The sequence below is a fragment of the Meleagris gallopavo genome, chromosome 12 (assembly GCF_000146605.3).
Source record: "Meleagris gallopavo isolate NT-WF06-2002-E0010 breed Aviagen turkey brand Nicholas breeding stock chromosome 12, Turkey_5.1, whole genome shotgun sequence".
Lineage (NCBI taxonomy): Eukaryota > Metazoa > Chordata > Aves > Galliformes > Phasianidae > Meleagris > Meleagris gallopavo.
In genome coordinates this window covers 13,700,486-13,722,910 of record NC_015022.2, presented here as the reverse complement: position 1 = coordinate 13,722,910, position 22,425 = coordinate 13,700,486, and the positions used below count along the sequence as shown (strand labels likewise).

Genomic DNA, 22,425 nt, shown 5'->3' with positions numbered 1-22,425 from the left:
CTATCTGATTGGTTACGAGGCTTGTTTGCAGCCTGCAGGGACGCTCGGGAGCACACTGATTGGCTGTGCTTAATAGCAGCGACAAAAATCCTTACCCTGCCCAAAGCTGCATTAAAACCTCCCCAGCACAAAGGGCCGACAGTGAGTGGGGCTGGCGGCTTCTCCCAGGGGCACCCAGATTGTGCTGGGCTCTGTTTACAAGGCAAGCAGGTTTCATGCTACTTTGGGCTTAGTAGGGTCTCGCCGAGATAACAAAACCTCCTCTCTTTTTCCTGGGAAGGGCAAAACTCTAAAGTGAAAAGATTAACGCCGACGCAGCTCTCAAGCTGCTCGCCAGGGCAGAGCAACCTTTCTGGAGAGCCCAGCTCTGAATGGAGCTGCTATGGCTTTATTTATTTATTTACTTCTGTTTTAGAAAACATCTTTATTTTGATATTCCCATACATCAAATACAATGCTGAGGATATCAAGCAATCCCAGAGCAGGGCTTACTGCGATACCACACCCACTGAGTTATTCATCCCAGTTCAGTCCTCACACTACAGAACATCACCCTGAGCCATCCTTCCCACGCAAAGGCACCCAATTAGATTCCAGGATGAAAATCTATCCATTAAATAACTTTCCTACGGGGAAAATTGCTGTCTACGTGACACAACGTGTCTTTCCAGGACGAGATGTCCATTAGCGCTAATTGTGCTGGTGGCTTTGGTAATGCAGACAGTGGTTGGTTTGGTGTCGGACAGACAGACCAATCCTATTTCCACTCATTCTACTGAACAGATAGTGGATGTTAATTACTCAAGTTACTAATTTTCCAAACCATGTTGTAACCCATTATCCAGGGGTGAAAAGATTTGTAGCGCATTATCACGTCCTTCACATCAACTAATGACTCCAAAAATAAACATGTTTAAAGGGGTTGAAATTAACAGTGATTTCTATGTGTTTTTGTGATAACTGTATTTTTGGCACATGCTCTGTAAAGCCTCAGTATTTTACTGCAGAATATGTGTTGTATAAAGTTGGGAAAGCTACTTATTAGATAGACTTGGGATATGAAGAGTGCTTTTTTGGCACTGGTCCATTTTATGTCCACTTGGATTTTAAGTAAAGACTGAGAGACTCTGATGTGAGTAGAAGAGGGCAAGTAAATGGAAGAAAATGTAATTGGAGCAAAGGAACTTTCTGAGGCTCAGTGTGGGCTGTAAGGAGAAGTGACACATTTCCTCAGAATGACTTCTTCCAAGAAGAAGCCTGCAGCTGGGGGTGGCCAGTCTACCCAAAACTTCAATATCTCATTGGAAATCTACAGATTTGACTATGGAAACCGATTTCTTCTCATAATTTGTGTTTTCGGACTGTTGGTTTGTTATCAAATAATGTAAAAAAATCATATTGTCATAGAATGGCTTAGGTTGGAAGGGACCTCTAGTTCCAACCCCCTGATGAGGGCAGGGTCACCAATGACTAAATGAGGCACAAGATCAGTGCTAACTATTCCAGTCCAGTTTCCATTCATTTGCACTCACCCACCTTAAAGTGTAACAGGAACTTTTTTGAGGTTTTTTCTTTTTCTTAAATTATATCTGAATCAACGTACTGAACCTTCAGAATATTTTTGATGACAAGCAGACAGGTGAGAGGGAGAAATCACAGGCATTTGAATAAATGTCTTATAAAAGACAAGAACTAACCTGAAAGTTCACGGTATGCTGAAACAGATGGTTTCCTCAGAGGTAATCTATTTTCTGAGATTGGTGTTGTGGTTTGTACATAAACATTTCCTATGGAGAACACTCCTTGTCTTTGGATAAAAGGCACCTGCCTTCCATGCAGCCCATACCTGAACAAGGGAGAAAAGAGAGAGAAAAATAATAATAATCAGGTTGCATTTTTCAAGTCTTTGTTACAAAAAGGATGTGGAGAGGGTGAATACTTCTAATTATTATCTGAGAAGCATTCACAGCTACTAGCTTTGGGGAAGCCTGTGGCAGGTTAAGAGAACACATCAGCAAGTGCACACGAATGAAGAGGTACCTGCTCAAAGAAAAACAATGCATAAAACATTCTGCTTATGCAAATGTATGATGATGACATTGCCAGGCGCTGATTAGGAAGTAAATCTGATTTTCTCAGGGCTCTTTTTACCAACAATATACTGGTTTTTAAGGCATCCAGTAGCTGTAACAGTGGCTCAACGCTCCTTTTTTATCTGTTCTGTGAGGTTAGGTAGAGCTCAGAGATAAGCAGAGGAGGGAAGGATCCTGCTTTGGGCTGCCCTACAGGGGCAGAGGCATTAGGGAATGGAAGGAACCCTCCACTGCTAGCAGCGGATGTGGTTGCTGATCCCAAGAAGCATCACAGTCCTCCTTCAATAGCTTTCATTGCTGGGAAGATTTTTCTAATAAACAGCAGCCATTAGCACATGCAAGTGCCTATTGAAAGCCCATCTCCTCTTGGCATTCATGACCTGCGGAGATGGGTTCCTAGCTCTACAAACTGGCAACAGATCACATTAGCAGATGGCCTTAAGTACATGCATGCCAGCCCTCATTATGTGCCTCTCTCTCTATTTTTTTCTTCCTTTAAGAGCCATGTGGCAGCATCTCCCACGCCTGGGATGGCAGCGATACACCTTCGTTACACAAGAAAAGGGCCGTTTCCATTTGCAATGCATTCTGAAGTCCTCACCCTCAGAAGGCACAGAGCATCTGTCTGCTTTGAGGGAACAGCTGTGCATTCATTTTGGATAGCTTGGGGTGGGCTACTGGCGGTCTGTACAAAACAAAGCTACCAGGAACCATGTTTCTCAGCAGACTCTCAGTCTTGGAAGGTATTCCCTCAAACACTGCTCGGGATGCGTTGCTCCTGCTGCCTCCTGGGCCAGTCGTGGAAGCTCTTCCAGGACTTACCCAAAGGATGTTGGCATCAGAGCTCCTCCCAGACCGTGGGACAGCGGTTTTGAGACTTCTAACTCGGCTTGCTTAACTTCAGGTCTGTGTCATCCACCCAATGCACAGAGCCTTGCCCTTTGCCTTCCTGAGGATCACCGTGACTCCACTGTCTCCCCGCTTGCGCCAACCTCAGTATTTTTGCTAAGATAAATATAAGCCATGTACCTGTCTGTCAGTCACTTCTTCAGGGATACTGAATCTATGAAAAAGAAAAACCCGATTTTAAATGACATGTCGTACTAAACTGTCTCATTACTTCCAAAGTGAGATGAAATGCCTTCTCTCTACGTATTATTTTTTACCCTATGTCTCGGTAATACTCTTCATTCGTGGAAATGGTTTTCAGACTGGAAGATTATAGACTGGTCAGAACCAAAGAAAAGGAGAGAAAGATTTACTCCAATCATGTCAAAGGGACCTCAGTGAATATTAACTGATAAAGTACACGCCGATCACAGCACACCCTCATCGCTCGCCTGTGCATTTATCCCACTTGATGAATGGGAACAGTTTATAGAGCAGGCAGAAATTGATACGGAAGAGGTTTCTATCTGGAATGCGCTGTATAAATTACTGGATGCTTATCTGTGAGTAATTCGCCTGCATATGCTAACTGTCCAGACACTTGCAGCCTATGGCAAAGACATTAGATAACCTTCGATTCTCAATTGCTGGGGGCAATCTTCATACTAAATAAATAGTTCATCTCTTTTGGACACAAATGATATATCTGTTTGCAAGCATCGCAAGTTCTGGTCTAGAAATGGATACTTACACTATACTTTTTTTTAAGCTGTCTTTCCTTCCTTTGTGCCTGCAATTGGTGGCTGCACTTGATGTAATTTAGCAGCCCGCTACTCATGCCTTGCCTGTTTTATCCTTGGGTTTCTGATGCACCTGTCTGGGTGCCTGTCAGGTAGATGGACAGTTGAAGACATGATCTTTTTTATCTTGCTCCTTCTTGCTATATGTGCCTGCTGAGGGGACAAAATACTCTTGTTCATGTATTTCCCTGCAGTTAGGCAACTTTCTTGCCTATGGCTCTTTGCTGCTGCAGACGTATGTGCTGCTCTGAAAAGGAAATTTTTTTTCTACTGAGCTCTGCAGGCTCGAGACTGGAATTTACCTGAGCAAGAAGTAAGGCCAGGATGAAAATTAAGCACACAGGGTGTAAAGAAAAGAGCATTTCCCATTGCTCAGACAGGTGAATGACAAATATCACTCTCTTTCTGAAATAACTCCCACTCCCCAGCTTAATGCAGACATTGCATAGTGTTTGTTTGGCACAAGCTGGGTTTATAGCTCTATTTTCTAGAAATAAAATCGCTGTCTGCCTGAAAGCCAAAGCAGCTTTTGCTTTCCAAAGGAATTACATTGGCACTCACAACCCATCTCAGTCTGGTGCCAACTGAGTGCAAATGAACCAGGACAAAATTGGGCGCATGGAGAGAAACCTCGGGGCTGCCTAAAGGCTTCAGGCAACTTGCAGATCAAAAGCAGATGGTCTGGTGGTGCTGCTTCGAGCCCCCAGCCAGAGATGCCTGTCTTGTGATCACCCAGCTCCTGAGCCAGGGAAATTTCAGGAGCAAGCTCAGCAAAAGAGCCCACACCAGCCTCCCTGCCATGGAATGCACTGGAAAGTATTATTAAAACGTAGGTGTAAGACAGTGGTCAGCCAGCAGTATTTTTTCTGCCTAGCAAGTGGTGCTGATAAGTGCAAATTCCCTTGGAAGTTATCAGAGAAGCTGGCTGTGTTTGTTCGCTGGATTTGTATTTCTCAGCTGAAAGAGGTGCTGATCCCATGTCTCATTCTTGGCACTGCCAACATCCCTGGCAGAAAGCTGTGCTCAAAGCTGCCTGCTGGGAAATACTCCATTAATCAAGTGCTGACAGACCTCCTTGCTACCTCTTCCCACGATGGTCACACGTCATTTTTGCTCTGGAAAGTCACTCCTTGTAATGCCGTGTGGCACGGGAGCATCACCACGTGAGCATCCCCAGCATGCCCACTGAACCATGGGGAACGGGACATCTCAGTGCCACATCTCCTCAGTTCTTGAACACCTTCAGGGATGGTGACTTCACCACCTTGCTGTGCAGCTGTGCCAGTGCATCGCCATCTTTTCTGAGAAGAAATTTTTCCTAATATCCAATCCGAACTCATCTGTCAGCCACCAGCTACTCACTCCACAGACCCAGTCAGTGCAACGTCATCGCTTGCAGTAAAGTATGACTGGGATTTGGGTTGGACAAGCCCTTCTTTGCATGCATCCATTGTGATTTTCACACGTTTCTTTAGATGTGTGAGTCCAGCCTGCATCCAGTGCAGAAAGAAACTGAGAGCAAGTTTCCATCTCCGTCTCAGCAACACATCTGTCTCAAAGGAGAGATTGTCCAGATGCTATTTCTGCCTCCTCACAGCTTGTTGCAGCAAGGACTCCCCCACTACCTTTCCCAGAGGACAACAGAGTTGCCTTCACAGTTTTCTAAATTTGGCTTTAATGAGTGCAAAATAAATAAGGTAGCAGGGGAACATAATCTGGTTAACAGAGCAGCGGCAGAAAGCGCAAGCTGCCGGCATAAGGTGATTGATTCTGATTTCCTGCAGTGAGTCCATGAGCGCATCTCAAGGCCTCAAACAGAAACCTCAGTGGTTTGGTGGGGATATGGCTGGGTGTGAACCAGGCAGGTAGTCCTTAGTGATGACAGCAGAGCCGTGTTTGCCTTGGGCAAACACACATGCCTGCTGAGTTTGCTGCTCAGATGCTGTTTATGAAGAGAGAAATAGCACAGCCTGGAATACATAAAGGTCTGTACAAAATCACCCGCTCGGTGGGGCTTGCAGATGCACTTCAGTCCTAACATCCATCCTCTGGCTATTCCTGCTATTGCTGACACTCTCACTCTGCCTGTGGATCTCCTTTCTCCTCCAGCCCTCTGCTCATCCATCTGAGTTTGAAGCACCACTGTGCACCGCACCACCAAAGCACCCCAGCCTTGGTCCAGACCTGATTCTGAGTCTCAGGAATGTGAGCCCCAAATACTGGTGCTGCCAGGCACTCAACAAACCTTGCAAACCCAAATTCCTTAGTCCAATGCTGTGAAGGATGTGCAGAGTGAATTTCCACAGGGGCTGTGTGCCCACAGCTTCCGCTGAAGGCAGTTGAGGATGCTACAATGCTCCAAATCCTTTCTTAATTAGACCAGAAATCTTATCACTTCCTGGGAGGGTTTAATATGTCCTTTACCTTTTAAAGGAATTCTGTATTTAAAAATATATCTGATAAACAGGAGCTTCTCTGAATACAGAAATAAATGGAAGGACAATAAACTCCTTTTCCTTGCAATTTTGAGCAACGTTAGCTAGAGAAACAATGCTTGTAAATAACCCGTGACCCTTTTTATCCAAAATGATCTTCCTAGCAAATTAATCCATTTTAAGACACAGAGGGCATGAACAACATGCTCAGCCAGTTTTCTTGCTCCGATTTCAACTTTTTCAGGTCTGTGACCATTCATTCACCAAAGAAGAAATAAATAAAATTATCTCTAATTTCTCACTGATTTCTATCAGCCTATTTTTAGGGAACGAAGCAGAAAAGTTATTTTTATACACATTCCTATTTATAGGGGATGAACACAAACCGTCAGATTTTGGTGGGAACTGCTGGGGCAGGAAAGCAGCTGCGTATGAGCACACAGGGTGAGATGCAGGATGAACTATTCCCCTATACACAATATTTCAGTAGGGTCATACTGAAGGCTGAGCTCACATTTCGATGTCCTCATGGCTGTCTCATCAATGCTGTGTGTTTATTTGGCTTTTTGTGAGGAGGGCTATTTGTGGGATGGGCATAAAGGTGCAGCAAGAGGTTGGAGTTGTGGCTTGTAGTGTTGGCGGGTGAGATGGTTAGACAGGTGAATAATGGAAAGAAGGCATTACTGTGCCCATTTTATGGATGAAGAGTGGAGACCCAAGGAAACAGTGGCAAGCAGAAGCCGATAAAGGACAAAGAAGCAAAACCTGTTTGTCAGTTCACTGTGGTTGGGTTGCAAGGCTCACCAAGCTTTCTCAAGAATGCTCAAACCTCCAAAATTCAGCAAGAGGCTGAAAACTGCAGCTCTGTTCTCTGCTTCTGCAACCAAATGGGTTGGATTTGAGGTGCTCAGAGGAAACTGGCAGGACAGAAGGTACCGAGGAGCTGACCCCACGCACACCCAGACCCTGCTGTGGACATCAAAATGAGCAAACAGCAGTGAAGTATCTGTGAAGATTAAGATGAATGCTTGCATGTTTTGCTCAGTGATATTTCTGACCTTTGCCATGAATGTTCATCTATTTGTTTGCAAGAACAATTGTGCAAAGGGAAATTCTCAGGAATGTGCGTTAGAGTGAAGCTTCATCACAAAAGGGCTTACGTGGCCACACAGAGATCTCTGTGCTGTGTATAGGAGTTTCTGTCCCTTGGGAAGAGAACAGGAGTAATATGATCAAGGTAATACATTTTGCAGAGCAGAAAACAGCAACGAAAAGATGGCAACCAGCCAGGTGAGACTGAAGAGAACTCAAGGGCTGAGATGCAACACAGACCGCACTGAGGAGGGAATGTAGTCATAACAAACAAGCCCATTCATTCATGAATAATACAGGACCAAGAAACAGATCTGACTTTGTCATTTAAATTATTTATGGTTGGTACGAAGTGGCCACCTGTTAGGGCTCATGGCACTGCTTTAACCCAGGGCACTGAAGTTGAAAAGCAAAAGACAGTGCTGCTTAACCTGAAACATACCATCTTTGTTGCAAGCATCTTTAGGCTGTGCTTTTGCTTCATTCCATTGCTGAAATCAGCAGTAATTTGTCCCATAGGCCACCAAAGAGAGCCAGGGTATCCCAGGCCATTGTTTTTCCTAAAAATCCCAGTAACTCTATAACATACCAGAGCCACTTCTGAAAGCCACCTGGCATTCATGACTAAGTAACCCCTCTTGCTCTGCAAACGACTTGTTTTTCTCAGGGTTGTCATAGAGAGGAGGATATCGATGAGTCAGTCGTGTGCCAGGGAGCACAGATGAGAAAGAAGCATTGCAGTGAAGTCTTCTGCTCTCTTCCTGAAAGCACACATTTTTAGCCTGTTTCTCCTGTGTTCATCTCTTTGTTCCCTCATGCCAATTTGGATGCCGGGAAGAGGAGCATCCATCACATTCAGAGGATGCTGTGAAAGCAGACACTCTATAGCAGGGAAGTCAATAGGTTGTTTAGTTACACTCTGCTTCCAGAAAGACAAAACTCACTTCTACCTCTCTGAAAGAAGGAAAGGTCTCAGGTATCAGTGCATTAGATCTTTAGAATGTCCCATCAAAACACAGAATGCTGTCGTTTGTTACCTTTTGAGAGAAATGCCCAACTGAAATCTGCAAGGTCTTCGCTTTCTCGCTTGTAAGAGAACAGTGAAGAATGAAAGCTGTCAGTTGGTTCTGAGGCTGTTTTCACCAGATATAACCCACAGCCTTTTTTTTTTCCTGATGTATTTTAGCTTTGTTTGCACTTAACTAGAAAGCCAAAAAAGAAGAGATACAAGGTGAATGATACCAGGCCTGTCCAGTTCTGACTTTTAACCCTCAAAAGGCTCCTTCAGCAGCAGCAGCACCAAGAGAAGCCCCAGTCAGTGGCTGTCACGTGGTTCAAGAGCTGCCTGTATGCTCCATCTCTTCTAGAAGGTGCAAATGCAGCTTTAATCCCAATACCCAGAACAACTTCATCCTTTTAGGCATCTCTAACAATTACTCCATTCACAAGGGAACAGTTTTGACTATAGCAATGTATTAACTAAATGAATTCACTCACTGATGTGCCCTTTTATCATCTCAAGTTCCCACTGTCCCATGACCTGCTGTACTCCAACCACACTTCAAATCTGTTTTCTTCTTCCCTGGCTGTCAAGCACCTTCATATTCCCCATTTGCAATTTTGCATAAGGATGCCAGTACAAAAACAAATAAGCATGCGTTGTGCAGCCACCTTTTGCTGAACATAATCCCCACAAGGCTGCTGGTTGACTTGTTCCTAAAGCAATATCAGTGTGTAAATACCACTATGGCAACACATGGCTGGTAGCTAATCCTGGTGATGTTCAAGTGGCATTTCAGGCTGGAATGTGCTCCGACTCTGGCTTCATCCAGAAACCAAGGAGTCTTTCAAACAGCTCTGCTCCTTACCAGAGGCATGTAGGAGCTGTGTGGGTGTTAGCACTGGTTGAGCACTGATTTCACTGGGGAATTAGTACATGTTCTGAATGGAGAAAAATATGCTTCATAGACCCAGAGTCAGCAAGAAAGAAGCCTCCAGGATTCCAAGAAAATGAATTCCTCAGATTGAAATAAAGAGGAAGGGCAGCAGAGGAGCTGCCACCATCCCCACTATCTGCTCAGCAGTCTCTTCTCACATGTGCAGAGGATTACAGGGAGCAACTCAACCCCAGGGACCACCTCCACGAGGCCCCAAACACTTGAAACAGCCCCTGGTCTACCTGGGGCTGAATGTGCTGACACACTGCAATCCTTTGGTACACCTCAGAAGGAGAGAAAAGTCTGTGTCCCCTCCTCTCCCACCTCTCAGGAAAAGTTTTCCCATCCTGCTGTATAATGAGTCCATTTTTTATTCTTTCTGGCCATCTCCCAAACATGAAACTGGTACCTCGTCACAAAGGCTCAAGGCTTTTAATAAAAACCCGAATTTCCTTCTATTTGAGGCCAGAAGGTGACTAATGAAATAAAGATCCTCTGAGGCAGAGGGATGCTCTGCAGCAGCCAACAGAGTAAACGTTGGCTGCCACCAGTATGTACTCAGCACAAGTCCCTATTGCATACAGTGGGACCCCTGCAAAACTGGGGTACAGCAACGGAGCCATCTGCAGCCTGGTCACATTGCTCCCATCCCTGCAGCAGGACATAAGCCCAGCTTGAGCACTGCACTGCAGGCTCCTTTCCAGCCCCTACCCAGAGACAAGCATTTGCAAAAAGAGCGGATACAAAGCCAATTTCAAATGAATGTTGGCCTCAGACTAACAGGAAAATGAACCACTTGCTTTGATTTTTTAAATGTATTGGTTCTTCTTTCAGAGCCTGGATCAATCGAGAAGGGGAGCTGAGCAATGGATAAGTCTTTACTTGTTCAGGAATGGGATTTCTTAAAATCAGCAAGAGTTGCATGTTTTTGCATTTCCCTCACAGGAGCTGTGTCTGCTCCCATTCCCCGCTGAGAAGCGGGCTCAGGGTGTGCCAACGCAGCTACCAGTGGTGAGAATCCATCTTTGGACATTCCAGAGATCTGCAAGCAAGGCTATTTTGAAATTCAATATTTTGTTCTACTTCACAATTCCCACAATGTAAAGCAGAAAACGCTGCTTGAAGGCAATCAGAACATTTCAGTTGAAGGCCAAAAACCTCAATTTTTTTTTTTCTGCCCTGATAGAATCCAAACTGCTGTTTTCCAAAGAAAACTCAGAGTGATCCATCAAGAGAACCTCTGAGCTCATCAAAAGATTGTATGAAGTACTCCTGAAATGGAGATGCTCCAATGGAGGTCCTCCTTTTGAAGGTGGGGAATATTCTGACCAGCTCTATTTAGCAGGTTGCCTTTGTGTGTCACCTGCACAACTGCAAGGCAATGATGTAGAAGGACAAGTGGGACGTGGTTAGTGGGCATGGTGGTGATGGGTCAGTGATTAGATGATCTTAGTGGTCTTTTCCAACATTAATGATTCTAAGTGGCAGGTGGAAACACCTGCTGGAGACTTCAACCCTGTTGAAGGCTGACTCATGAAACCCACGTAAGTCTGAAGTACAATGCCTCTGCCAAAGAGGCTGAGATCAGATGCTCCTCCCTCTCCCCTCATTAGCAGCTTCCACCTGGTTGGATCTGTGTAGATCACAGGTGCTGCTGTTGTCCATGTTTGCAAAGCCCTTGTCTCAGCTCTGACTCAAGCAGTGCATAATGGCTGCAACACAGCTCATGTAACAGCATCATTGGGAATGTGCCCAGCACTTACCTTCTGCCCCCTGCAAAAGTAGCCATGTGCCAGGTGCATCGCTGAGCTCAGAGTGCACCTGGAAGGTGCATGGCAAAAGCTGCCCTCTGCCACGGAGAGAGCAGCCAGCTCATTTGGGAGCAGTGAACAGAGAGGAATTTAGCTCAGTTATGGGAGCAGTGATGGCCTATGATGCAGTAATAACGGAACAGTAGGTAACGCTGTGGCATTTCAGAGGTCTCTGGGTTTTTGCAAAGCACACGTGCCAAGTCCTTTGTCTCAAAACATGATTCAGTGCACAGCTGCTAAGAACACTGCTTAAAAACAGGATTTGAAAGAAACCTTCACACTCCCACCTTTCTGACCACACTGCCTCATAGCAACCACACGAACCTGAATCCATCCCTTCTGATTTGGGGAGCACACACCAGGAGATCAAAAGGGAAAAGCCTGGGATCAGCAGGGATCCTCTTGCAGAGAAGCCTCTTACCCCATTGAAAAGACTTCTGTGGGTGCACAGCAATGGGACAACATGGCCCAGGAGACCCACTCCCTTGCCTGGTTAGTGCTTGTCATGGAAGAGAACAGATTGATTTTACACTGCTACAAACAACATGGGAAATGTCTGTCCTCCCTGACTGGCTGAGCAGGACTCTGCAAACAGAGCTGCTGGTACAAAAGCTCATGATTCCAATTATCTCTTGTTTTTTCCTGCCAGTAATCTCTACTCCCGACCTCCAGATCACTCTTTTCACGGTCCCCACTCCAATCAACACATACCCAAGGGCATCTCCTAGTAGAAGGCACAGGAACATCACACTCAAAGCCAAACCAAGCTTTTTTCAGACCTGACATGAACACTTAACAACCACCCCACGTGCTGGGAGCCAAGTGAATGTGACACAGAACCAGGACTACACTCTCCAGCCCCTCATCCCCAGGCTTACCCAGGGACAGCAGGAGGAGCAGCACCAAGGAGGTGGTACACCTAGTGCTGTTGACGTGACCCATGTGTGAGTCCTTTCTAATTAAAGCAGAGCTCAGGGCACAGCCACACACAGGGTGCTGCTGCTAATTAGGGAGGGCTGAGTGCTGACACATTAACCTCTTGGTCTGGAAACATTAACTTTACCAGGTGTAATATCTTCTTGGTGACATAAAGGTTAATAATCTGTATCCAAAACAGAACCCAGCTCAGTAAATGCCCAGTTAATGGGGTGCTGGTAGAGGTGGCAGCAGATTGCTGGGTGTAGGGCTGCACCATGGGGACAGCCAATGGGGCATGAGGGGAGATGTCCTCAGAAGGGACACCACTAGCAGAAGCCAGGCAACAAAATAAGATAAATAAAAGATTTACTGCTGTAAACAAATCCTGTTTTCCAACCATCTTCCCTCACTCTCCCCTTCAGAAGCCGTTCTGAATTCACTTTCAAACAACTTTGCAGAGCAACAGCAGTTGTGCTCAGGTTGTATGCAGTAATACTGGAGGGTTTTCTAACTCTTGATCTTGGTTGTTTTTTTTCCCCCCACCCTGCCTTCTAGAAGAGGGGTGAGGATCAGGCAAGGACAAGGACTGAAACAAATACACAGTAAATGAATATTCAACTCAGATTGAATGCAGATGCCTCATTTAGTATCATTTGCTAGAGACTGAGGAGAAAATGATTTTCTTTTCTTATAGAGTTAAAAATAATGGCTTGCATAAATGTCTGCTTTTATTCTGACCACAGCAGCAGACCAAACATGAAAATGGCTATCATCACACTCCCAGGAGTGTGCCACTCTGCTGGCCTGACCCCGTGGCCCAGGTACTTTGATGGAGACGAAGGCAGAAACCTCTCCAGCTCTTGAAGCAAAAACAGCTGCAGGGGCTCTGGATGCTTCGCAGGGCTCAGCCACCTCACTGAGCTGTTGTTTTGACTAAGAGGGTTTATGGTTTTTTTTTTTTTTTCCTGGCACAGCTGCACTAGCACAGAAAGCATCAGACAACCAGAAGATTTCCAGCACATTTCCAGGCTGCTCAACTCAGAGCTACTCCTCACATTGCTTTCTTCCAGGTGCTCAAATCCTCCCTCCTTTCTACAACCACTCATTAAACTTCAGCTGAGAATTCCCCTCTTCAAGAGTCTGCCCAGCACTCTCCATCACCACCAGCTTTCACCAGGACTTCTCCTATAGATGGGAAATCACTCCCAAATAGTCTCCATCAACCTGCATCTCAGTATGCATCTCAGTACCGAACCTCCAACCCCAAATCTCAGCTCTGCCTTCACTGAAACAAACCTTCCTGGGAGAAGCAGAGTGCCAGCCCAGCCAGTCAGAGCACCAAGAGATCATCCAGTGAGACAGGAGAAGAATGAAAATAGTGTTTTTAATACAATTTACAGCAAACTTACAGTATGTTATTTCACATCACATATTTCTAAACTGCTCATCTGGAAAATATAAGCTGCAAAAATACAGAATGCAGTACTGAAAATATATCGAGTGTGCGGTTTCTCTTTTTTTTTTTTAAAAAAAATCAATTGTACAGGGAAATATTTCCTTTTTTCAGGTTTTGGTTTATTTTGGAAGGGCTACTGAGCACCAGCAGTAAGACCAGCACACTGCAAAGGCTCTCCCTCGGGCACCATAGAGAGGACTGACTGCCACACGGATGGATGAGCTCCAAGCTCCAGGTGTGACATAGAGACCATGATGCCCCACTGAGACCATCAGCATGGAAACACCCTCCCCATGCTGATGGTGGGTGGCACTGTGCAGTGGCCACAAGCACTTGCCAGAGAAGTCCTCAGCTGCTGAGGACTGGAAGAAACAACAGCCCAGTGATGGGATGTGTCAGGACTTGGAGGGAATGGAGCAGACGTGCCTCCCTGAAACACAGCATTGTGTTCTCCATTATTATGCCACGGAGAAACACAAGGATGGATGGGGGAGTGGGCTAACAAAGTTCCTAATATTCTTATTGGTCAGTAAAAAGGTTCCTCAATATCTGCCAGAGCCCCAGAAGGGTCAGCTGGTTCAGTTAGCAGAACTTTCCCCGATTTGCTTTGGATTTTAAGCTCTCTAGTTTGCTCAGCTGTAGCTGCTGCTGGGGGAACTCAAGGGTGAGTAACAGGGTTTCACAAACAAAGCATATATGCTCCTGATCAAGCTCTGCATCAGGAAAATAAGCAAAGAAACCAGAAATGTGGCAGAGAGGTGGCTGGGCAGCGCTGCTCCTGCTCACAAAACACTCCAAGCCAAGAGCTGCTCTCCTCACTGCATTTAACTTGCCCTGCTCCCTCCATCCTGGCTTGCTTTCACACAGTGCTCATGTCTTACCTGTGCAGGGCAAAAGGAAATGGAAAATATCCTTATTGTAAACATTTCCCCTCTAATGCCATTTACGTACTGTTAGCTCACACAACCCCAACCATCCAATACCTTGAGTGTGATATAAGTACACACAGCAGGGAAAAAAAAACAAATAAAACATTTTTGCAGACTGCATTTGACTTGTATCAAAATCCTAACAGACACCACATTTATTGTACTTTATTTACACGGTCGTCACGTATAATATAATACAATACAGCGTTCCATTCGCAGTGGTAGGCACTATGGGTTTTAAAAGGTCACAGCTCTTCCCCTGCTCCCATCCCTCCCTCCCCCTCCCCATACTGAAGAGCACCCAGAGCTGCCTTCTGCTTGCAATGCTGCCCCGTCCCAGCGCTGGTTCTTTTTGCTTTGAACCCTGCTCTGAGATGGCTCCTTCCCAAAAAAGGATGGTGGGGGCTGCTGTCACATGCTGACATGAATAGTCACACTTTGGGGTCATAGGCCATTAGCAAACCGTACTATTTCTCAATGGCATTAAATGCATATCCTCAGGACCATGCTTATAGCTGAAAATGTCAAGAAGGCAACAGAGGCTGTAGAACAAGCTAAAGGCCTCCGAGCACAGCTTGTAGCCACCTGCAACCAAGGGAGCACAATTTTGGTCCGACTGTGCAAAAGACTTTAGGAAAATGGCTGTGATTCTTCAAAAGGGATCACCACCTCCCATCTCACCAAAAGCACCATGAGCCAAGAACGGGGTCACTCACAGAGTCATATAATTAAGGTTGGAAAAGATCACCGCGATCATCTAATCCAACCCATTCCTTCCTTTCAAGTTCATTCTGTTGTGAGGCACCAAAAACATAGCACTGAGGTGCAGTTTACACTGGAGGGTATTTGTGCGATGTCAAAAGAAAAGGATTTTCAAGGGCAAAGTTATATGTAAGTGGCAGGGAAAGACTCTCTTTTCTGTCCTACCAACTGCCAATTCCATTGGGAAGAGCCAGGATACGTTGGGCAACGTGCACCTCATTGATCCCCGAGGGACTTCTGCTTCAGATCTGTGCTAACACTGCAAATAAAATTTCCATCACCTGCTTCACCTGAACAGCAGTTTGTTTTTGTCTGGGTTCATACCCTTCTCATGTTTGCTCTCAGTAATTACTCAAATGAATGCATTAACTGGTAGGAACACCGAGAGAGGCAGAGAATTTCAAGTGTCTGGGAGAGAATATTCCTGGAAAGTGAATGGTGAGCTGGAAGCCAGCATTTTGGCTGTCCTAAACCTGTGTGTGCCCAGCAGCACTCTGCCCACTGGCAGGGAATGAGAACCCTCCCACTCAATTCTTAATCACATACTTTTGAACAAAACATTTGTACTGAGGAGAAAATTCCATCCTAGGGAACCAGGGATTAGAAATGTCCCCCATGACTTCCATGTCCAGACAGAACAAATTTGTATGAATTATAAGAAAGCTTTTTCAACCCCCAACCCAACCACAGATTATATGCAGAAGTGGCCTTGCAAATACACTGGAGGCATTTTCTTGTTTTTCTCAGCAACTCACAAGGAAGAAATAAAAGCAAAAATTCATTTATGAAGTCGCTATAAATTATTTGCTAGGTTGGACTTGACAAGTTCCTTATTGCTTTTTGCCACGTGCAGACAATGACTTCGTGTAAAGCAAGTCCAGAGTTGGAAATTGTCAGTGCACTGCTAATCTTTTCCTTCCTAGGGTGTGATATTCTGCTCTCCTGCAGTTAATCTTGAAAGCAGGGAAAACACCACAAACTCATAGCATGCCAAAGACCGTATCTCTAGAGTCACTCCATCCATCAAATAGATAGAGACTGAAGCAAGGTTTTGACAACCAGAATGGTATGTATGCACTACATACATCACCCCATGCTCCTACTCTTGCAGCCATCTAAATGGATTCCTTCGTGGTTTCCCCTAAATATCCTCTCAGGACTAAGGGATACTCATACCTCAGCCTATATCAGTGGCAATACTGGAATTCAAAAAGTCCACGCTCATACTCTGAAAAAGAAAACCATGGCATTGCTTCTGACTAGAGGGAGCCTCATCTGCTTCACTGGATTCAAGGAATAGACAATAGCCACAGATCATACTTAGTATCACTAGTTAATAAATAAGTACCTGAAGTCTAAGAACTGCTGAAATATTATTTCCATGGCAAAGTAATTTTATTAAGACTCAGATTGGCTAGAAATTTAAATGGAACAATGGAAAACACGTTTTGCAGCCTAGAAGTAACACCTAGTGCATCAAAGCAGAACAAGCTATCGTGCTTTGAAACTATCTGAGACCTGCTCATATCCTAAGCAAATTTAAATGCCAGTAGTGACTTGGTAGAAGTGAGGCATTGCCACTAGAGAAACCATAAGAGTTGGAAAAGACCTCTAAAATCATCTAGTTTTGACCCATACTCTCTATGTCCCTCAGTGCCATATCTCTTTGGTTCTTAGACACCTCCAAGGATGGTGAACCCCCCCCCACCTCCCCGTGCCAATGCATTACCACACTTCTTTTGAAAAGAAATTTCTCATGACATTCAATCTGAAAGGAAGGAAGCACTGTGGCTGGAAGCTGATGGCTGGTCTGGAAGAAATACCCACAAACTGTGGGTTTTGAGAAGGTAGGACAGGCAGGTCTGCTCAGCAGCACTGGAGGCTGGGTCATCATGCCATCACCCCAGTTACTCCTGGAAGCTCTATCTCAATTAATTGCTGCTTATGTTCACAGCAATTAATTATCTGCTGGCTGCCCGGTGGGGTGGGAGGCTAAGTGGACAGAAGGGCATTATGTTGAAATGAAAGGAGAGTGCTGGGAGCCTCCTGGAGCCACAAAAAAAGATGAATCACAGCAGTAACATATGATGGTGGGAATGGGATGAGCTCAGCCTTCAGTAAGAAAGGAACAAGCTCCTAATGGGAGCAGGAACAGGTGAATATTATTGCTTATATTCAGGGGTGCTCTGCCCAACATATAAGGTCTGTTTACTTCAAAGGAGTTAACCAGTTCCACACAGAGAGCAACAACACATCTGCTTCTTCCTACAAAGATTGCACGTGTGAAATTAAGGGGACAAATGTGCATGGCTGCGTCCAAAGGCAGAGCGGTCCTTGTGAACAAAGGACCAAAGCTGTTAAGACATCACTCCAGTAAAGTACTTGCATATGTCTTTACTACAGGATAATTCCCTGTCCCTCCTACCAAAAATAAACAACACCATGCTATCAGTCTTGCTCAGATCTTCAGAGAACATGGTGCCCACAGAACACACAAAGGTAAACCCCAAGTATCTCACTTCTTACACTTCTGACGAGCAAAGACCAGCTAAGGACGCTACACCAAACTCTGGTGAGGATTGGAAAGACTACAAATCTCATTCAGACTCTTTTTTTTGTTAATTTAAGAAAAAACACCAGTGTATCTCAGCATAATGCCATAATGTGATGGAAGGTATAGCAATAACAGCAGAGCAGCACACCCCTAGGCTGCAGCAAATGAGAGCAAACCCAAACATAGCAGCCGTGGAGACAGAAACAAAGGAAGAAAAACTGCATACCTTTAGAAGACCTCAGGCAGGCAGGGATCTCCAGCAAGATCTCCTCACCTCCACTGCCAGCCCTTAAAGGAGATCTGGGAAGGGATAGATCCTGGCTCCACCCCTTCACCACTTAGATGCGATGCATTGCATTGCATTGCATTGCATACACCTGAGCTCCCCTGGCTTGGCCCTGCCTTCCCACCAGGTGCTCAATCACTGCTTCAGGCCATGACTTAGCATTTCCAATACTATCAGCCATTCGGAAATACTCTGATCTCTTTCCAAACGTCCGCAGCCCATCAGCTCAATTCTGAATCATTAACTACTGCAACTAACTGACGCTGATTCCTTTCTGCACCTTCCCCTTTTCATCTTCGCAGCAAGGTGAGATCCGCATGGAAGCACTCAGTAGCTCAGAGCATCTCACAGGGTATGGCAGTGCGAGGCCCTTCTTACTTCTTTTGAAACATTTCAAGTTCCTAAGGAAGGGAGGCTTTGTTTAGATAATTCAATTGATGATCTTTTTGATCTCATTACACATCCAAGATGTTCTGGGCAAAGACAGAAAAATGAGTGGCTTCAATATGTATTTAAAAAAAGGTTCTGAAAATGCAGCCTGGTGTTGAATGAGGATGTAAAATCAAACAAAAAACCTCAATGGTAATCTGCACCGGTTTTTGATTGGGGTTCCCTTCTGATTCTATTGAGACAACACAAGGTGGTATGCATTCAAGAGAAAGGAAACCCCAATCTGAAGTCATGCAAGGCAACTGGACAAACCCTCAAAGACTGCTGCCTCTCAAGCGGGTTTACATCTCCAGCATCCCCTTCCTTAGCAGACAGTCATGTAGAGAACACCGTGCTTGGAGATGGCAAAATAACATTTCTGCTGAGACCAATGGCTCAACAAAGCTCTCAATTTTAATGCCCCTGAATATGGAGAAAAAATTCCATCAATGAAACCGGAGTGCGCTGCTCGGACCGTGGCACCACTGATGCTCCCAGACACTTCTCCACCTCCATCTTTGCTCTCAAGTTTGCTGCATGGTTAAGGCAGTTGTGGGATGGAAGTGAAGTGCTCACAGGCGAAGGTCCACACTGCACACTGGGAAGCAGGAGGATGGTTGAGACTCTTCACTTGTCCTCCTAGAAGAATGACTGGCGAACCTCGTTTGTGATTTTGAAATCAGGAAAGCAAAGAGCCTGCTGGGATGGAGGAAGGTTTTGGTCTGCATGTTTTCTTTAAAATAAAACCCTTGTTTTGAACCTGTACCAAAGCAATGGCAGTAAAGCCCTTAACGATGCAGGCATCTGATAGATCTCTAGGAAAAAAAAAGAGTGGGATGGGAAGAGAGCTTTGCAAAAATCACATTAACAAAAGACATAAAACAACAATCGTGCAGATATTTTAAGTTAAGCTTAAAAATAATAGAAGTAACTTCATTCAATCACATCTCCCACACATACCAAGAGAAGAGATTAAATTTAAAAAAGAATTAAAAAAGAATTTAGAAAGGAAAAAATAAAATTGAAAGCGTTAAGTGCACTGGAATCCTGTTTCTGTAACTCCAGTCAAAGGGAACTTTGGAGTAGACTGACAAACCACAGCTCTTGAATGCTGAGAGCTTGTTTTCCATCATGCCACCATGCCATTCTCCTTCACCTCGGGTCCTCAGAGGAGAAAAACTGAATCACAAAAGGAGTACAGAATTTCAAGCAGCCAGGCTTTGAGAAAGGTTCCATTCTCCAACATTTGTGTTCAAGTCTGAATGTATGTGTACAGTACAACATTACGAGCTAACATTTGAAAAGACAGCAGTCTAAGTAATAAATTTTGAGAATGAAGAGAACTGTACAGAATGATTCCAAAGGCTTATACTTGACAATTATACATATTTTATGAGACAGTTATGCACCCTGTGCTTTTTTAAAATTCATTGTTTTATGGATGCAGTATCTCTTATTCTAGCAGACAGGATATACTAAACAAATCTAATGGTCTAAAAGCATCATTTACCACTGCACCTAACAATGGCACTGCATAGATTTGTAGCTTTTTTTTCCTTAAACTCCCCCATTATCCAAGTGATTCTTAGCACGGCTGCAAACCAAGAACCAAAGTTCTGCAGATATAACATTTGTTTAGTATTTGGCACAGTGGAGTTTGTTTAATATACCTATTTCATCCTTTTTTTGCCCTTATTGTTGCTGAACTTGTAATGCTGTGCATAAATTGTTTGTGAAGCAACTCATGTGGAGGCAGCCTGATGCCCCACACCCATGTGTAAATGCTCAGATAAGAGCAAGGTCTGCTAAAAATGAGTAGCAGGTTATCAGCCTCCGTAACTGCCAGCAATGGGTGAGGAGCAGGGGCAGATCAGCCCATCAGCTGCATGGAAGTGATGCCCAGCATTCGGATCAAGGCGCCGGCTCACTTCTCTGAACAACCTGCACGTTCACAACAGCTTCAAAAGACAAACAAAAAAAGGAGGTTTCTGAGTATGATGCTGACCCTTAAAACTCTTCTGACACTTGCTCCAGTGGAAATGGGTCTGGTTTCCATTTTTGGCCAGGGAAAACTCATCAAACACAATCACTTAATATTGCTTCCCAACGGGAATGTTTTGGACAATAAAAATAATACATGCAAAATAAGCCTGACCTGATGGCTTCCTGAAATCAGATGAGAGCTTCCCCTTGATTTCCGCAGTCTTGGATAAGACTGCATTGCAAAGGCAAAGCCAAATCTGTTCTGCATGGGCACCTCCTGAAGATGTGAACGAACATTTCAGAGGTGCTCAGTGCTGGCCAGCCTCTGATCCCATAACCCAGCCTTCCAGAGGAACACACTTTGCACATCTCAAGGCAAAAATGTGGTTTCCAGGAGGGGAGATTATTCTACTTTCCTCACATGGCTTCCATGGAAATGAGTGGAATTTCTCAAGTGAGAAAAATATCTGTTGTGAAGATTAAGGTCAGTATTCCTTTCACCTGGTACATACACACATACGCACACACATGTACTTTAAAGAAAACTTCCACCACACAATTTCTAGATTGCAAATTATATATATATATATATATATCTTTAAAAACAGGAGAGAACATAAACAGTTTCTCCCTTCATATATATGTATTCACTGAGTCACATAGAATATGAAAAAACTATATTATGTAAATCATCATATTATCTATAATTCTCCAACTGTTTTTATAGAGACACAGTGCGTTCGTTCTCTTTTTTAAAAACATATTATGTGTCTTCATTGGCTTGGTAGCATATTAGAATGAAGGCGTATGGATAAAAAATGCAGAGGATTAAACAAACCCCTTGAGTCACATTATTCAACAGGATCCTCCCCCAAACTAGCGTAAGTCCTCCCTATGGAAAAGTGTCAGCGATTTAAGGGTTAACACAGATTTGAAAATAATTTCAAAAATTAGAGGATTACACAGACAAATATTTGGAATTCATCCCTCTTTAAAAATGACAGCACATTTGGCAAGTGTGAGCAAACATCTCCAACTTTACTGGGTTTGAAAGATCTGAGCACAGCTATTCAGAGACAGCCCAAAAGCTGCGATCTGCGAACACGCCTCGGCTGGAAGGACTCGGGTGCTGGGACAGCACTGCTCGCTACCTGGAAGCTTTCCAGCAGCTTTCAAGGTGTTTATCGTGGACTCATGGCTGGTGTCAGAGCAACATCACAGAGCACGTCGGGTCTGAGCGGCACCCAGGTTCGAAGGGCGGATCCTTCAGCCCATTCTATGGGAACAGATGGCCCCTGGGGCTGCAAATGCCTCTTCCAGCATTGCCATCTTCATCTTGCTTCCTCAACACCTCGTGCCCGAGGCTCTCTATTGGCTGAGCTCTCCAATGAAGCTCTGCGGATGCCCTTTGGTGATTGCCATTTTGGAAGCCCATACTGTCACCAAAGGGGCTGGTAGCTCCCTGCTTTCTCCATCACGCTGCAGGATATCACAAGTGATCCCATTATAAGATGTCGTTCTCAAGATTCCCGGCTGGGCTTGACTTTGAGAAAAAGACAAAAGTTTCCTGTGTTGCCATTGTTGTTTTGTAATTTTGTTTCTTCATTCTCTCTTCTCGTTTTTATTAAAAAGGACCCTCGGATTATTAATATAGTCCATCCTTCCACAGTCACTATAAAACAGACTCCATATTTTCACACCACTCATGATCTTCAAGGTTATAGATAAACTTTGTCCTATGTGGTTGGTTTTGGGGCACTGAGTCCCGCCCCAGATTGTCTAAGGTGAGAGTAGAGGCAAAAAACTCACTAGTGCTGAGACCACCTTCGTGGTTCTTGATGTACCTTTTATAGTTTTTCCTCAAGCACTGCCAGGTGGTTGTATATAGGATGAATGCAAAAGACTTGAGGGCTATAGCAATGCTAACATACAGGTATCTGTAGACCACGTTGTCATACAGCGCGCAGGCTCCTTGCTCGCCGCAGAACGTGCTCCAGAACAGACACGTGGAGTCAATTCCAGCCCCAAAGATCAACGGAGGTGGAATAAAAC

The 22,425-nt window shown here is 44.7% G+C and overlaps 1 protein-coding gene and 1 long non-coding RNA gene across 5 annotated transcripts in view; one reads left to right on the top strand and one right to left on the bottom strand.

Moving 5' to 3' along the window:
* The window catches only part of LOC104912854, a 20,126-nt gene extending 6,627 nt beyond the window's left edge, over nucleotides 1-13,499 (top strand). Inside the window, exon 3 of the long non-coding RNA XR_004161072.1 lies at nucleotides 2,594-13,499. This is a non-coding gene — a long non-coding RNA (uncharacterized LOC104912854). The remainder of the gene's footprint in view (nucleotides 1-2,593) is intronic.
* SLCO3A1 (solute carrier organic anion transporter family member 3A1) overlaps nucleotides 1-22,425 on the bottom strand; it is a 136,846-nt gene that overhangs the window by 2,566 nt on the left and 111,855 nt on the right. For 2 of the 4 annotated variants that reach the window (XM_010717501.2, XM_010717502.3), the window contains exon 10: nucleotides 13,455-22,425. In XM_010717501.2, coding sequence (XP_010715803.1) covers nucleotides 22,046-22,425 — 380 coding nt within the window. In that variant the 3' untranslated portion in view covers nucleotides 13,455-22,045. Of the gene's footprint in view, nucleotides 1-1,697; nucleotides 1,847-3,071; nucleotides 3,157-13,454 lie in introns of those variants that run through there. The other 2 variants (XR_004161071.1, XR_004161070.1) reach the window with 2 other exon arrangements.